This window comes from Panicum hallii, chromosome 9 (genome assembly GCF_002211085.1).
Source record: "Panicum hallii strain FIL2 chromosome 9, PHallii_v3.1, whole genome shotgun sequence".
Taxonomy (NCBI): domain Eukaryota; kingdom Viridiplantae; phylum Streptophyta; class Magnoliopsida; order Poales; family Poaceae; genus Panicum; species Panicum hallii.
The window spans coordinates 60,660,206-60,677,505 of NC_038050.1; the positions used below are offsets into that span (position 1 = coordinate 60,660,206).

At 59.2% G+C, this 17,300-nt stretch overlaps 1 protein-coding gene across 1 annotated transcript; it reads left to right on the plus strand.

Annotated features, from left to right (window-relative positions):
- The first annotated feature begins 1,298 nt into the window (after positions 1–1,298).
- LOC112875530 (transcription factor SAC51-like) lies at positions 1,299–4,909 on the plus strand. Its single transcript, XM_025939408.1, has 4 exons — positions 1,299–1,536; positions 2,195–2,599; positions 2,686–2,828; positions 2,921–4,909. The coding sequence occupies exon 4, from the start codon at positions 2,945–2,947 to the stop codon at positions 3,887–3,889; it is 945 nt and encodes a 314-aa protein (XP_025795193.1). The 5' UTR covers positions 1,299–1,536; positions 2,195–2,599; positions 2,686–2,828; positions 2,921–2,944; the 3' UTR covers positions 3,890–4,909.
- The last annotated feature ends 12,391 nt before the right edge of the window (positions 4,910–17,300 follow it).

Consider the following 17,300-nt stretch of genomic DNA (forward strand, 5'->3'; position numbering starts at 1 on the left):
CAAAATTCTGAGATCGAAAAGAGGATCGCATCCAATGAAACCACAAGTCAATTCCGATTTTGGAAAAAAAAACACTCCCATTCCAAGTCATGCGCCGCCTGCATAGCAGTAAAATCATATCAGGCCTCCTTCAAAAAAAAATCATATTAATTAGGTGCTGTTTAGTTGGGGGGGGGGGGGATCTGGGCGTTAACGAATTACGGTGGCAACTACGTACTACCTTTAAACGTGTTTGTTTGAGAAGGGCAGTAATCTGTTCGTAATAGAAAGCGACACGGTGGGTAATAAAACGACACACTAGTATTATTTGGCAGTGCCAAACGGATCATGATAACAATTTGTAAGGTACCTTGGAAGATTCCATTCCCATAGTTCATCATGCATGCAAACATGCGTGGAAGGAGGAAGGTGGCTTGCCACGTACAAAAGAAGGCCCGTGCATCATGTCGCGAGTATTGCAAACTCGTCAACCTCCGCTGCGCGTGCGGACTCCGGTTTGGTGCCGCCGAGCCCGCTGACTTCATGCCCATGCAGCATGCGTATCCTCCTCCTCCTGCACTCCTAGCTAGCTACGACCTAGTAGCACTACCAAACCTAGCTAGCTATTCGAGCACTGGAAACAAACAAACCCACCTCCTCTTCCCCCGACGAGGAAAAGCGACGAATTCCGTTGCGTCGCCCGCATCTTCCCCACCCTTCTTCTCTATCTTTAAGAATTGGGAAAAATGATGGCCATTAGCCCATCGTGCACCAGCTTTATAAATCCACGGCCATCTAGAATACATACAGTTGCTAGTATGCATACTAAGTAGTAGCAGCCAAACAAACTGGAAGTCGAATTAAAATAGGGAGCAGAAAAACACCTTACAGACCTGGAAATTAAGTTCCGGGGCCGTAACAGCAGAGTAGCTTCTTCTGTCATAGCCCCCTCGTCACGGAGAACTTGGACGTTTTACCACTTGGCTGCCGACAAGTGTCCTGTCCAAGAATACGCGCGGCGTCTACAGTGCATGTTACCAGTTGATAACAAAGCTAGGCTCAAGCGTCGCTAATCATACGCTCGAGTCTTGACGTTTCCTGGAGATTTTTTTCCTTCGCGATGCTAATCTTCGAGCGGCCGAGCTGGAGGAATGATGGCCACCGCGGGCGCCCTCCGAAAAGCCACCGGGCTCGCCGTCGTGGCACGGCTCGGACGGTGCACGCGCGCAAATACCAGCACGCCGCGGGGGTATTTCCGTCCAGGCCCGCCCCATAAGACTCCACCACTCCACGCGCCTGCCCTGCCTCCGCGCAGCCTCCGCCTCTGCCTTTCTCGTGAGCCAGCACGCGCGGCCACGCACAGCCCACAGCCTCGTCGTCTCCCCACGGAGGCGCCGCACGCCTCGCCTCCAGTCCGAGGCGTGCACGCTCCTCCTTGCAGAGCCCCCGTCTCTGGCGCGCGTGCTTTCTTCAACCCACCCCCCTCACCCTCGGTCGCCTCCCCTCCGCTCCATCCGGCTTGTCGCCGCTGCTTTCCCTCCCGCGGCGCTCGATCTGGTGAGTGCCCTGGCCTGCCTGTGCGTGTGGTTTTTCTGAGGGAGGCTTTCTGTGTGCTATGCCGTCGGTTACTGGTAGGTTCGGTCCCAAATTCGTCGATGCGGTCATCGTTGAGAATGGTGTCGAACTGGTTGGTGATTTGGAGCTCCACCCCCCCCCCCCCCCCCCGAGATGTTCGTGTGGGGGTTCGCATTGGGTTCCGTTGCGCTCCCTTCCGCTCAATTACGGGTCCGCCTAAATGGCCAGATCGATCTGTACACTCTTGTGTTGGAATCGGGCCTTCCAAGGCTTACTATCAGGTTTTATTTGTGTGGCGTTCAAGTCCAACGGGAGGAAAAGCGTGCTAAAGACCCAGCATTTCCTTTTCTCTCCAGCAGCTGTCCCGGTGTAAATTCCGCTCGTAGTTAAACCTTTGCTTCGTGTTGACTGACTATGCTTATGGATTCATATTCTGCTCTAACGGAACCTGGACCTTTTGAGCAAGCCTCCCCATTTTAGCCTGAATGGGTTGGACATTGAAATCCACTTTATTAGCCTCATTTTTCTCAGATTTTACTGGGATCAGATTTCTGCTCTGCAAAATACTATCGTCTACTGCACATCTCAGGGTGGTTATGTATCGATATACTTACCAAGAACCGAATTTCCATTCGTGCAGGTAATTTGCGGTGAAAAATAAGCAGAAGAGCTGGCGACTTGACACTAGCGTGGTGCGCTGGCAGCATGCGGTGGCTCGGTCTTTCGGTCGACGTGTTCCGCAGGGGGATCTCCTTGAACCTCTACTGCCGCGTGATTCTGTAAATCACCTCCGTGGCTATCGGAGACCTTCCTTCGCGCGCTTCCCGATTCATAGGCTTGCGAATGCAGTTCACAACTTCCCCATCCTGTCTCTGGCGTTGCTGTTAAGGTGCTGTGGTTGCTTGGCCAAAGCTTCTGAGGAGAACGGAGTGGAGTACTAATGGTGTGGAAAGCAGCTGCTCAGACGAGATTCCGCGTGTTTAAGCATGAGAACGGAATCGCTGTGAGAGTTTTTGCTTGCTTCCAGCCGCTGCAGAATTGCCAGGTAATGTGGAAAGAAGCCAGCTGTTGTTAAAGAGTTGCCTTTCTTCACCTGACGATCCTGACATTGCTTGGGCGTATTTTCTGTAGGCCGAGTACTTCCGCCATCTCCTCAAGCCCGTGACGTAGCTTCGCTCTGCTCTCCATTTGCTGCTGAAGAAACTTTCTGCTTTAGGTTTTTCTCCATCACAATTCAAGTGGGAGAATTTCCCGTTCATCTGAACTTTCTGCTGGTAATTACATATATCCTTCTCTCGTTCATGTTGCAGCTACCTGTTGTTTGATATGGTTATACTGATGCTCAATTTCTGCTTGGTAATCTCAGGTATTGTTTGGTGGTTGTTTCTTCATGGGGGACAAGGATAATCCTTGGTGCCATTGGCCTAATTCTCCATGGAAATTCAACACTGAAAGCTCTGCAGGCAATATCTGCCCACCTGATGTTGGGCTTGTTGACGCTAATTTGGTGGCATTGCCTACATGTCTGAACACAGTTGCTGCACCTGTGCCATTTTTCACAGCATCCATTGCTGAAAGACCTCTTCCAATGGCTCCGAGATTTGTCACGACATTGGTGCCCAGTTTGGAATTGTCTGCACTGTATCCCTCACATAAGAGACCTCTGGTTTTCTACCAGGAGAGTCATACTCCTATTGCAGCTCCTTTGGTGAGGAAGGGGACGCTGGATCCTGTGCCAGAGCTCCAAGGTAGCAATGAGACTAATCTAACTGATGTTGGAGCAGAAGAAACCGAGGGTATTCATGAGAACACAGATGAGATCAATGCACTCCTGGATTCTGACTCGGATGAAGGGTGTGAAAAGGTGCAAGAACTCAACAGAGTTAGGAGGCCATCTCCTGCTGAGAATGACACCTTGAGTGTGGAATCAGTGGCCAGTGCTGGTGCTAGTGCAGCAGGTTCTGCGCAACCGGCAAAGAAGAGAAGGCTCAGCTCTGGCACTGACAAGTCTGTTGTGGACACGGCCAGTTCAGCAAGGCTCGATCATTCCATCGAACAGAAGCTTCTTGCCAATGGCTGTGATGCACAGTCCTGTTGCATTGGTGAAGTGGAGAGCGACCACAAGTTTGCTCTGGGGGAAGGTGAAGCTGCAGAAGGCGACAACCCCGACGATCAGAAGCGGAGAAGAGAGAGAATCCAAGAGACTGTTGCTGCGCTCAGGAAGATCGTCCCTGGGGGCATCGCCAAAGACGCCACAGCCGTTCTTGACGAAGCAATCTGCTACCTGCAGTACCTGAAATTGAAGGTCAAGACGCTGGGAGCTGCCTCGCTCTAGCTCCTGCTGGACACTTGTAATTGGTTATTGAAGCCACTAGCTTCTACATGCATAAAGTGCTAGTATTAGTAATAAGGTGAAGATGCCAAAGGAGCTCAATTCGGTGCTTGATGAGGCCGCACTGGATCAAAATGAAAGAAGAAATGGATCCAGTGGTGCTTGCGTAGCTTCCCCTGTACCCAGAAGAAAGCTTTAAAGATGAAGTGGACAACGAACATGCAGCATGGCAATGCTACTTCAACTGAACCGTGGCATGCAATGCTTTCCTTCATTGTGGTGGAGTGCTAGTCCTGGAGGCCACAAGACCCACCTAGCTCGCCATGCCACTCTCCGGTGATGAGCTAGCCCAGCAGACTACCACCATCTTTCTGCCACAGCATCGACCTTCTTCTCCGTCCCAGGGAGTCCCTGTCGGTGGCTCAGTGCCTCCTGCCTCACCTTCCTCAAAAGGGCATCATGGCGTTGATAGAGCAACAATATGTTTATGCAAAGCTACAAGGATCTTCCGCCGAGCGTGATCCAAAGCAGCAAAGGGTGGGAGGGAAAGGAGCCCATCCCATGCAAAGGGCGCTGTTGTGCTGTTTGCGCCCATGGCTTTTTGACCTAACTACCAAAGCCAAAGGCCAAAGCGGAGGAGATGGCTCGAGGTTAGGTTTGCCGGCTGTATGGTGAGTTCCTGGGGTCCAACTCCAACCGGTCCAACACTCCAGCAAAGTGTTCCCCTGTGTGCCTGATGTGGAGCTCAGCCTCAAACGCCGTCATCCAACCCCCCTGCTTTGTTGTTCCTCTCTCTTCTCCCGCTACATACGCCACTACCATATTTGTAAGCAAGTGTGCTCGCTTTGCCGCGGTTTTGTGCGCGTTGCAATGATGAGCAACGCTTTGCTTCCTTTGGTGTACTACGTATTTACTGTTGTATTCGACTGGAAACGGCGCACTGTTCTACGTGCACGTCCCAGCCGCAGCAGCCAGATGGTAGAGTATCCTCAAGGATTCCCCTGTTGGAGCCTTGTTCATCAAGTGTGCATCGGGCTCATGATTGTTTGGAGGAGAGGCTGCATCATGAGCTTTCAGTCCTACCTCGTCCGCTGCCCTTGGAGGGTGCGTGGTGCCAGGTTGGGAACCGCCTGGCTGCCTGGCTGGCCGGCCGGGAACGGGACGGGACGCGGGGGGGGGGCGGGGGTGCGGCGCGCGGAGTGGGCGGCACGCGTGGGGGGACGGGGCGTGCGGCGAGCCTCGCGACGGGCATGAGTGCCGGCGCCTGCCCCTCTGCTTTGCTTTGCCCCGAGTGCCGTGGGAGGTGGGGGCCGTCCCCGCCCCCGCCGGCCAAAGCGGAATGGAACGGGAGGCCCGGTTCTCTTCCGTGGGATCCTGGCAGCAACCCGCTCTCGATGGCCCGTCGCGCGCTCGTGCCTGCCTGACATCATGGAACGCCAGAGGCCAGAGCGGCTGCGCGCCCCGGATCCCGGGTCCTCCACCACGCCGCCTCGACGGGGGATGGAGCGCGGCGGCGTCGTACGAGATCCCGCACAGCTGTAGGGACGGCCGGGCAAGTGAAAAGGCTGCGAGGAAGTTATTAGGCGTGTGATTTTCCCCCCCTGCACCACCCCAGGCGCTGGGACCGGGACGTGGGCAAGTGCGCAGCGGCCGGAGCAGCTTTCCGGCATGCGACGAGCAGGATCGGCGGCCGCGCCGGCACGCTTGCTTGCCCAGCTTGCCGCTGTCACCTTGGGCGCCCGTCCCGCGTGCGCCCCCCGTTCCCCCGCGCGCTCCTTCACCTTTGACCCCAACTCGCGTGGCGTGGCCGCGGGGGGTGCGTGCCTCGACGTTAGGCCCGCAGCGCCGCGCCCTTCCCTGCCTGGCTGCCTGCTCTCTTTTTTTTTTTTTCCATTTTCGGGTCTCCCTCGCTCGAATTCGTCCTAGGAACGGTGGCAAAGGTGTGTGTGGTAGGCCGCTCTCTCCCTGCGTGCATGCGATGGGCCAGGGCCCAGCTCCCTAAGCTAGGAGGAGGAGAAACAACCGGCTATCAAGTTTTTTCTACGCAGCCCAAACAAAGTAACGAAGTTATTTAAAAAATAATAATAAAGTTTTCTAAGAAGCTCCGCCAACGTACTAATATGTTGCTTAACATACTATTTTTAATTTCTAAACATCAATTAGTAGCTGGTCAATGGATTTTGCAATTTTTTGGGTGAGGGGGGCATGGCCCCCTTTGAGCTACATGTAGCTCCGCCCGTGCAGCCACATTTCTCCTAAAAAAAATACTTAAACCTTTGAGTCAGTCTGTGTCGGTACATACAGATAGGGGTACCTCCCGCTAGTGTGTCCAGGCCTTCGGATTCCCATAATCCATACTCCCCCTCGCCTCTGGGCCACGTGGCATACGGCCTCCGGGCCTGACAGCTGGGGCCGCGGCCTCCGGACCCTCCCCCGAGCTCCATGAGGCCCGGGGCCTCTGCACACCCAGGTGAGGGGGAGAGCTCACGGGTAGCCCCTGCGGACCCGGCCTCCCCTGGGAGGTCCGGGGCCGCCACGTGTGATGGCCGGACCATCACAGACCAGCCCGTTCCAACCGGTCTCGGCGGCCCCGGGCCCCCCTTTCCCTGATTAGGGGTCCGGCGCCACCACATGTTGCCCAGCGGGAGGAGCGGGGCTGGCCCCGCCGCGTGCCTGCGGCCTGAGGCCCCTTACGGGTCGCCTCCTCACCTACCCGCATTCAATGCGGTAGCTGAGTCGGGCGCGCCAAAATAAAAAAGGTGCGGCCTGCCACTGACACACGGGGCAGGTAAGCTGACACCACGGTAAGCCCGTCTGTTTCCAAGGCGGCGCGTCGTATCACCGCGCACAGTACGCGGACTGTGTGCAGTCCCGTCACGGCGCTGCGCGCGTGATGATGGCCTGTAATAGGCGAGCCAAGGCGTGCGCTGTAACAGTGCGCGCGCCACGGGACAGCTCCTTCTCGCCCTCTGACCGAAGGTCCCATCCCAACAGTGACAGCACGGCTTCACTGTTGGGTAACGCTGACGCCGGACACTGTACAAGACAAGGCTGTACACGGCCATATCCTGGCTGTAGATACGCACATCAACTTCTCGATCGAGAGGACTACGGAGAGGAGCTCGAGGAGATGACCTCTATATCTCTCGTAGAACAGCTCCTATTGGCCGGGCCCACCTGTCGGGGTCCCGCACGGTGTAAGCACTCCCCTTGCACTATAAAAGGGAGAGTGTACTCATTAGAATACAAGGTTCAACAATCAGAAACACAGCCAATACAACACCAAAGTGGACGTAGGGTATTACGCTCCGGCGGCCCGAACCACTCTAAATCTTCGTGTCCTTCCTGTGTTCATCTGTCCACCGATCGAGCGCTCCTAAGTCTCCTCCAAACCCATCCTTAACTAGGATTAGGCGGGTGCTTTCCGCCACCCGGTTGGAGAATTCCTCCGACATTTGGCGCGCCAGGTAGGGGTTAGGTTTGGATTGCGCTCGGTCGACCTTCATGACCTCAATGGCGCAGGAAAATGGCCACCATGACCTCCTGATCGGTGAAGAAGTGGCGTCAACGGCGCCACACGCCTCGCGCCATCCCGCCTCCAGAGTGGCCCCGCGTGCTGCTCCACCGTGTGCAGCGGAGCGGGCCTCTGTGGCCCAATCGGTGCTCCCACCGAGCGGGCCCCTCATGGCAGCCAGGGAGTTGCTCCGCAACCCCCCGGGCGAGGCAGCGTCGCCAGACGCGCACAGACAATGGCGTGACGACGTCGACCGTCTCCTCAACCTGGCACAGGCTTCCCCAGGCTCTGTGGGGGGGTCTGTTTCCAGGCAGCGCCGTCGCTAGGGCGGTGCATCCGGTTCTGTGTACTCACCATCCGTGAGGAGTGCACGGACCGAAGACCTCCGGGCGGAGCTCAACCGCAGGCATGCGGGAGAGGACGCCAGGGTCTCCATCGAGCGGGCGCGCAACCGATGACTCAATATTGAGGGTCGGAACCTTGCGCCCGAGCTCGATGCGGCAGCGGCCAGGTCGCAGGGACTCCCCCAGGCACCGGTGTCGGGCGTGGGCTGCGCAGCGCTCGCAGGCCAGCTCCGCGCAGTCGCCTGGCCGTCCAAGTTTCGGCCTCACCTGCCGGAAAAATATGACGGGTCCTCCAACCCGTCAGAGTTCCTGCAGGTCTACATCACCGCCATCACGGCGGCCGGAGGTAACGAAGCCGTCATGGCAAGTTACTTTCATGTAGGCTTGACCGGGCCAGCCCGGACCTGGCTCATGAATCTTACCCCAGGAACCATCCAGTCCTGGGGTGAGCTCTGCGCGCAGTTCACTGCGAACTTCGCCAGCGCGTACCAGCAGCATGGCGTGGAGGCCCAACTCCACTCCGTGAGGCAGCAACCCGGGGAAACCCTCCGGGCCTTCATCTCCCGCTTCACCAAGGTACGTGGAACGATCCCGCGTATCTTCGATGCGTCTATTATCACGGCCTTCCGACAGGGGGTCCGAGACGAGAAGATGCTAGAGAAGCTGGAGACCCACCAAGTGGAAGCCGTCACCACCCTGTTCGCTCTGGCGGACAAATGCGCCCGGGCTGCAGAAGGTCGTGCATGGCACTCTGCAACCCAGGCAGGACCCGCTCAGACGAGCGGACCCAGCGACGCTGCCCCCGGCAGCGGCAAGAAGAAAAACAAGAAGGCCCGTGGCTTTGACAAGTCACGGATTGGGGGTCCGGCCGTTGCAGCTGCGACGACCGGGGGCCAGAACTCCCGTGGCAAGCGCCCGCGACAGCAGCGCACCGACCCCGGGTCGTGTCCTGTTCATCCGGGGGCTCGCCACAGCGCCACCGAGTGCCGCGAGATCCAGAAGCTCGCGGAGCGCCTCAGCAAGAGGCGAGATCAAGCCTCCAAGGAGGGCTCCTCCCCACCGCGCCGGTCCGGTAAGGAGAAAGCCTCCGATGCCGACGCAGCCGCGACGGAGAGAGAGTTGGGGTATCAAGCCCCCAACAAAGACCTCAAGGGACTTTTCCAGCAGTCCGATTCCGAGTCCGGCGGGGACGAGCGCCGCAAGAAGCTGTACGTTATGTACGGCGGCAGTTCGGAGCTCGTCTCCCGGCGGGACGTCAAGGCCCTTCGCCGGGAGGTCCTCTCGGTGAAGCCAGGGGTGCCGAAGGCGGCGCCCCATCAGCGGTGGAAAGGCACCACCGTCTCCTTCGGGCCATCCGATTGCCCAGAGAACATGGCGGGCGCGGGGGTGCTGCCGCTCATCATGGCACCCACCATGGCCAATGTTCGCCTTCACCATGTGCTGATCGACGGAGGAGCCGGCCTCAGCGTCATCAGCTATGCAGCGTTCAAGCACCTGTAGATTCCGGAGTCCAAGCTGGCTCCATCACGCCCATTCTCAGGAGTGGGCCCGGATCCCGTGTACCCGGTGGGCACCATCACCTTACCGGTTACATTCGGGACGGAGGACAATTTCCGTACCGAGAACGTGCAGTTCGAGGTCGCGGAAGTTAACCTCCCCTTCAACGCCATCATCGGCAGACCGGCTCTGTACCGGTTTATGGCCGTCGCCCACTACGGGTACCTGGTCCTGAAGATGCCCTCTCCGGCAGGCGTCCTCACTGTCCAGGGCGATCGTGCCGCGGCTGTTGTGGCGGTCGAAAAGCTCCATGCGCTGGCCACGGGGCTTACCCCTGCAGCCGGCGCCCAGGGGTCCGACCCCTCGACCTCACGTGCCAAGGCTCAGGCCAAGGCACCGAAGGTCCGTCCGTCCGACACGGACGATGTTCCCGTGAAGACCGTCCAGGTCGGAGCGGAGGCCTCCCAGACCACCCGCATCGGTGGCAACCTGGGGGAGAAATAGGAAAGCGCGCTCGTCGCCTTCCTCCAGGCAAATGTCGACGTGTTCGCCTGGGAACCGTCACAGATGCCCGGGATCCCTAGGGAGGTGATTGAGCATCATCTGAAGATCCACCCCGACGCCAAGCCGGTCCGGCAAAAGCCATGCAAGCAGTCCATCGAGCGGCAAAACTTCATCCGTGAAGAGGTCCGCAAGCTGCTGCAGGCTGGCTTCATCGAGGAGGTCTACCATCCTGTATGGTTGGCCAACCCGGTCGTAGTCCCAAAGGCCAACGGGAAGCTTCGGATGTGCATCGACTACACCAATCTAAACAAGGCATGTCCAAAAGACCCTTATCCACTTCCGCGTATAGACCAGATTGTGGACTCCACCTCTGGGTGTGATTTGCTGTCCTTCATAGATGCCTATTCTGGTTTTCACCAAATCAAGATGGCTAGTGATGATAGGAAGCACACAGGTTTTGTAACAGTGGATGGTCTTTATTGTTATATAGTAATGCCTTATGGATTACTTAATGCTCTACCCACCTTTGCTCGTGCAATGAACATCACTCTAGGTGATTTGGTTAGAGATATAGTTGAGGTATATGTCGATGACATCGTTGTCAAGACTAGGGAGTCGGGTTCCCTCTTAGAAAATCTAGCTCAAGTCTTCAACAAGCTACGCGCGACCTCTACCAAGTTAAACCCCGAGAAGTGCGTCTTCGGCGTATTGGCGGGAAAGCTCCTTGGATTCCTGGTCTCCCACCGGGGGATCGAGGCCAACCCGGATAAGGTCCGGGCGATCGAGGCAATGAGACCCCCGGTGCGCCTCAAGGATGTGCAGAGGTTGACGGGATCCCTTGCAGCCCTCAGCCGCTTCATTTCGAGGCTGGCGGAGAGGGCGCTTCCCTTCTTCAAGTTGATAAGGGGGTCCGGCCCATTCGTATGGACCGAAGAGGCAGAACGTGCCTTCCAAGAGATGAAGCAGTACCTTACCTCCTTGCCGGTCCTGGTCGCACCGGACCCAGGTGAGACACTGTTTCTTTACCTTGCAGCAACGACCGAAGTGATCAGCATGGTGCTGGTCGCCGAGAGGTCCGAGCTTCTCCCGCAGGGGACCTCCGTGGACCCTCCTGCAGAAGAGGGAGGTCCGGCCTCCCCCACTCCAGCAATCGGCCCTATTTCGGAGGGTCCGGCCGGGTCCCGACCTGGAGAAGTGTTAAGCAGCTTGGGGGCCGACGGGACCCCAGCTCAAGTTGAAGGATCCAGTCCAACTGGCAGAGTCAGGACCGTCCAGAGGCCGGTCTACTACGTCAGTGAGGTCCTCCATGAGGCAAAGGCCAGGTATCCTGAGACACATAAGCTCCTTTATGCTATACTTGTTGCGTCCAGGAAGCTCCGCCACTACTTTCAGGCCCACAAGGTTGTGGTGGTGACCTCCTACCCATTGAGGGCCATCCTCCACAACTCCAACGCCACGGGCAACATCGCCAAGTGGGCAGCGGAGCTCGCTGGGTTCCAGCTCGACTTCCAGCCGCGTCACGCCATTAAGAGTCAGATCCTTGCTGACTTCATCGCAGAATGGACGCCCGCACCAAGCGTCTCCGGGGGTCCGGACCAAGGCACGGACCCCCCACGTCCGGAGGTCAGGGCTCCGGTCTTCACCGGACCTCACTGGACCCTTTTCTTTGACGGGTCCGCCCGCAGCAAGAGGGCCGGGGCGGGCGTAGTCCTCATCGATCCACGTGGCGAGCAGTTAAAGTACATGGTGCACCTCGATTTTGAGGCCACCAACAACATGGCAGAGTATGAGGCCTTGATCTTTGGGCTCACGGCGGCTCTGTCCCTGGGGGTCCGGGAGCTCCTGGTCAAAGGGGACTCCCAACTCATCATCAGGCAAGTCCGGGGGGAGCGTTGCTGCAACAACCCCCAGCTCGCAGCCTACCTCATTCATGTGAAGAGGCTCGAGAAGGACTTTGATGTGCTGGAACTGCAACATGTTCCACGCGAAGGCAACACAGCAGCTGATGCACTCTCCGCGAGCGCATCGACCCAGGCACCCGTGCCTGAGGGCATCTTCCAGAGACGCCTGCTGAAGCCTTCCGCCCAGCCTGCCGACCTGGGCGAAGGGGGTCGGACTAGCACCTCGAAGCTGGCGGTCCCGGCGGAGCTCCATCCGTGGAGCCCACCAAGGGTCGTGTGCTCCCTTGAGGGTCCCGAAGACCTCAGGGGGGCACGCCCAGTTTCTCAAGAAGGTCCCGATGCATGGATCTCTAAGGTCCGGGACTACCTGAAGGAAAATTACCTTCCTGAAGATCAAGCATCTGCTGAGCGCATTGTCCGGATGGCTAAGCGGTACACAGTGGTAGAAGGGGATCTCTACCGCCGTGGCGCCAACGGCGTCCTCATGCGGTGCATCACCCAGGAAGAGGGCTGCGACTTGCTTGCGGAGATCCATGGAGGCGAGTGCGGAAGTCATTCTTCATCCCGCACGCTGGTTGGTAAAGCTTTCCGGCATGGCTTTTACTGGCCGACAGCACTCCAGGATGCAGCTGAGTTGGTAAGGTCCTGCAAAGCGTGTCAGTTCCACGCAAAGCAAATACGCACTCCAGCTCAGGCACTGCAGATGATTCCTCCCTCTTGGCCCTTTTCTGTGTGGGGGTTGGATATTTTGGAACCTTTCCCTAGGGCCGTTGGCGGGTACCGGTACCTCTATGTTGCCATTGACAAATTCACTAAGTGGCCAGAGGCAGCCCCAGTGGTCAACATCACCAAGGCGTCAGCAACTGCTTTTCTCAGGTCAATTGTGTGCCAGTTCGGGGTCCCGAACCGGGTCATTACTGACAATGGGACTCAGTTCACGAGCCAGTACTTCCAGGAGTACTGTGAGGATATGGGCATCCAGCTCTGTTTCGCCTCGGTGGCCCATCCCAGGAGCAATGGCCAAGTTGAGCGGGCCAATGCCGAAATCCTCAGAGGGCTCAAGATCCGAACCTACTGTGACCTTGAGAAGCATGGCGCAAGATGGATTGAAGAGCTTCCGAGTGTGTTATGGGGGAACCGGACCACACCCAGCCGTGCAACAGGGGAAACCCCTTTCTTCCTGGTCTACGGGGCCGAAGCGTGCCTTCCCCCGGAGATCACCATGGGCTCTCTGCGAGTCCGGTCTTTTGATGAAGAGATGCAGGAACAGGAGCGTCGCCAAGACGTGGACCTCGTAGACGAGCGTAGATGGCGAGCAGCAGTCCGCAACGCACGGTACAACCAAGCGCTCCGGCGCTACCACCAACGGTTCGTGCGAAGTAGGGAGCTCCGGGTCGGGGACCTAGTCCTAAGGCGAATCTTGAACCGGGAGGGTATGCATAAGCTCTCCCCCAGCTGGGAGGGGCCCTTCAAGGTGACCAAGGTGTGCCGACCCGGATCTGTTCGCCTGGCTGCGGAGGATGGAATGCAACTACCCAATTCATGGAACATTGAGCACCTCCGTAAGTTCTATCCCTAGGACCTGGTTGGAAGAAAAATTTTCCTTTGTAATTGGTAGCATTGCCGTGCGGACCAGGGCGGTAGAGGTCCGCCCTCGTAAACCCGGCCCCTGGCGTACATCGCACAACTCTCCTGTACCAATTCATTTAACGGGAAATTTGTTCTCAAACGCGTCCTTGAACTCTATGCGATTCTAAGGTTTTTTCGCTTCTTGTTACGCTAACCCCCCACGTGGTTTTTCGCGTCTGTGTCGTGTCGAAGGTCCTACTTAGGTTGCTACACTATGTCTCTGCCCGGGACCCCTGTCTCGCGGAAGAAAAGGAACTGGGCACCCGGGAACTGGCTTCAGGGAGGCGTGCTCGTTCTTTGCTGGGGTCCAGGGCTATGTAGCCGCTTTGCCTGGTTCCGTACCCTAAGCCTACACGCCCTGCCCCCCTAGGACGGGTATCGTTGTACCTTGAACAATGGACCCGGGGGCCGGGACCCCTTAGATTCCCGAACTATGGCTCCGGTGCTCTAACTCGTTACGCAACGCAGTAGGCTTTTGCTGGCCGGACTGGTACCTCGTGGGGACGTCTACTAAGCGTCGATCTAAGTCATGTGCAGGACCTCGGTTCTATGGCAGCTAGTTCTGTCCTATCGCGACTACCTCCCAGGGGGCCACACGGGACCTTGGTATGCACAAGAACACCTTACAAACCGACAGCAGGAAAACAGCTAAGTTTCTCACAAAAATTGCGTTGAATATGCACAATATTATCTTACAATAACAAAAGTTGTATTACAAAAGAAATAACAAAAAGATACTAGCACTACTGCTCTCGTGGTCCGGAGGCACTCCCACTCTCTGCAGGTTCAAGACGTCGCCGGAGGCGGGCTGCGACCAGGTCCACTGCCTCCTGGACTCCTTCCCGCGCAGCGGCTGCCGTTGCCCGGAGGGGTCCGACCAGGACGGGAGTCAGCTGGACGGCAGGATCATGGCTTCGGAAGCTGGTGAGGATGTACTCCGCCATCCCCCGGGCAACCACTCGTCCCTCTGCCTCCAGGAGGTCCTGAAGGCCGGCCTCCGCATCCTGTAGCCGCCTGGCGGTGGAGTCCAGCAGTTGGAGTGCGGCACCAAATGGTGAAGGAGCCTCTGGTATCCAGATGGGGTTGGCTCCGAGCGCTTCTAGCAGAGGGTTCACCGCACCAACCCATCTTGTTAATCGGTTGGCGCCGGCGCGCTGCTCTGCCAGGAGCCCCTCCACCTTGGCCTCCCTCTCCTGAAGCGCTGCCTCGCGCTCCTGGAGCCTCCGGTTCCCGGCTGCCAGCTCCTCCTCCACGGCCTCTTCCCGCTTCTGGAGATCCTGCTGCCGGACCACCTCCTCTGCTTCTCGGACGGCCAGCTCTTCTTCTTTCTTCGCTGCCGCCGCCGCCCGATCCGCGAGGGCGGCCTGATGCGCCTCGGCCGTGGCAAACGCCTCCCTCGCCGCGCCTATCAGCTCTCGGGCGGCCCGCTCCGTCTCCGCCGCCGCCTCTTTCTGCCTCTCCACGGCAATCAGCCCCTGGAGAGCCTCTGCTTCCCGCCGTGTGGCCGCCAACTCCCGCTGGCGCGCTGCTTCCTCCCGGTCGCGCGCCTGCTCCAGCTCCTCCCGCAGGAGCTCGCGCCCCGCCACGAGTTTGGCGCGCTCCTCGGCGTAGCGGGCGGAGACAGAGTTGATGCGGCCCCCCAGGCGGACCTCCCAGTCGAAGAGCCGCTGGCGCTCCGCCTCCAGCTTCTCCCACTCCCGGCGCATGCCAGCCTCTAGCTCCTGTTGAGCTCGCTGGCATTTGGCTATGAGCCGGGGGAGCGGGACCTCCGCTGTGCTCGGGAGGAGGTACCTTCCCAGCACCACCTCCGGTTCCTCCTCCTCTGTCGGTGGGTGGGTGCTGCTGGCAACTTCGGCGACCTCCGGAGCCGCTGCCTCTGCTGGCTCTGGAGCCGTCGCCTCTGTCGCCTCCGGTGCAGCCGCCTCTGCCGCCTCTGGTGCCGCGACCTCCACCACCTCCGCTGCCTCTGGCGCAGCAGCCTCCACCGTGGCAGTGGCCCCCTCTGCTGCTAGGTCAGCTGGTGAGGGCCCGACCTCAACACCCGGCGCTGTCGCCGGTGCCTCGGTCGTCGCAGCTGACCTGGTGCCCTCCTCCTGGGGGGCAGCTTCGGGTCGTGGCGGTGTGGTGGCCTCCGGCTCCGGGCCCATGGGTCCGGGGGCTTCTGGAGCTGTTCCAGGCGGGGGCCCTGCTGGGAGCGGCGCCGAGGGCCCCGATGCTGGCTGGGGGCCGGATCCCCCAGTGGGAGCATCCGAAGACTGCGGCCTGCCGTATCACCTGTATGGTTAAGGACCGGAAGCCAAGAAAGAAAATGAAAAACCATGACAAAACCACTTACGGGAAGTCGGACCACTCCCATCTGCCCCGGGCTGCGGGGGGGGGGGGACTTTCCTTCCAGCCGAGGACCCCCCGGACCTTTGGTGGGTGTCCCTCGCCAGCGGAGTTGCTGGTGGCGGTGATGGGGTAGTAGATTGGCCTCGGGCGATGGTGGTGGCGTCGCCGGACGCCGTTCTGGTGGCGGTGGCGGAGGAGGCTGACGTGTCTCCTCCGGACCCCTCTCCGGCTGCTGGCGTAGTGGCGCGGGTGGAGGAGCTCTGCTCTGCTCCTCTGCCCCCGCCGTCTTCTGGCGTTTTGGCGCCGGTTCCCCGACCAGGGAACCGTCGCCGCGCTGGAGCCTCCGGGACTTGCTCCCTTTGGCTTGGCTGCGCCGCTCAGGTGCCGCCCCTTGAGCCTCGTCGCTCCTTTGGGCCGGGGCAGCACCCGCACTATCTTTCTGCCGGCGCTCTGGCGCCGGCACTTTCTCCTTTCTTTTCCCGCTGGGGGCCGGACCTCTGGGTCCCGGCTCCCCAGCACCTTCGCTGGGGTGATGCTGGCGGTCCGGAGAGGCGCCAGGGATCTGGAGCCCGCGGTTGGGGTCGCCCCCCAGTTGTCGGACCGCCAGGCCGCCCTCGTCCAGGGTCGGCATCAACGACAGGACCGATGACCGCAATGCCTGGTCCTCGCACAGGGCCTTGACCCCGCTCGGGAGGACCAGGGACTCCGGGATGAACGCCTCGCCGGTCATCGCCCGGACCGCTGCCTCCAGCTCCGCCCTGGTGAAGTCGCCGCCGGGCCCGCGTGCGATCCTGCAGCAGTCGTTCAGCCCCGTGTACACGTAGGCCATCCGGGACCGCTGCTGCAGGGGCGCGATTCGCCGCTTCAAGAAGTCGCCCAGCACCATCATAGAAGTCAGGCCACTCCTTGCCAACTTCTTGATCCGGTACAACACTGGGTCGAGCTCCGCCGGTATTGTCGGCCTGGCCTTCCAGGTGCTCCGGTCGCTCTGGGGGCCCTCCGTTGGCAGCTCCAGGCGGTCATGAGGCTCGTCAGCCATGATGACCCAGCCTTCACGCCACTCCTCCCACTTGGAGCTGGAGAAAGCGGCGATGTAGCAGCCCGCCATCCCGTGTCGGAGCTGGAAGTAGTAAGCGCCAATCTCGCCGCGCTTCTTCCCGGTCCCAACCAGGGAGTAGAAATGTTTGAAGATGGTGGTGCAGGGACGCACCCCCACGAACATCTCCATGAAATGGGCGAAGACCGCCGCGAGGAGGACGGAGTGGGGGGTGAGATGATGAAGTTGGAGGCCGAACTCCTCCAGGAGTAGGAGGAAGAAGGAGGAGATCGGAGGAACCAACCCGCACATAATGTACGAATTGAAAAGGACGAATTCCCCGCGGCAAGGTCGCGGAGGGGAATCTCGCCGGCCCTAACCTTCCCGGCGTTTGCTGGCGCGGTCCACCCCAGAAGGCGCCGCACCGCGTCCAGCTGTTCCCGGGTCTGGAAGCGGCGCGGGAAAGGAAGTGAAGCCATGGAGATTGTTGGGCAAGGATTGCGAAGGAACAAGGAAGAAAGAGGAGTCGGGTGCAAGGATGCCGATCGCAAGAGGGGATGCGGAGACGAAGGGGCGCTACGGCGTCCGTTGTTGGCAAGAGCGAAAAGGTAGCCATTCCCTTCGGCGCATACCTTTTATGCAAAAGGCTGCTCCCACC

Coding starts and splice junctions, on each gene's coding strand:
- LOC112875530 (XM_025939408.1), top strand. CDS start 2,945: ATGGGGGACAAGGATAATCCTTGGTGCCATTGGCCTAATTCTCCATGG.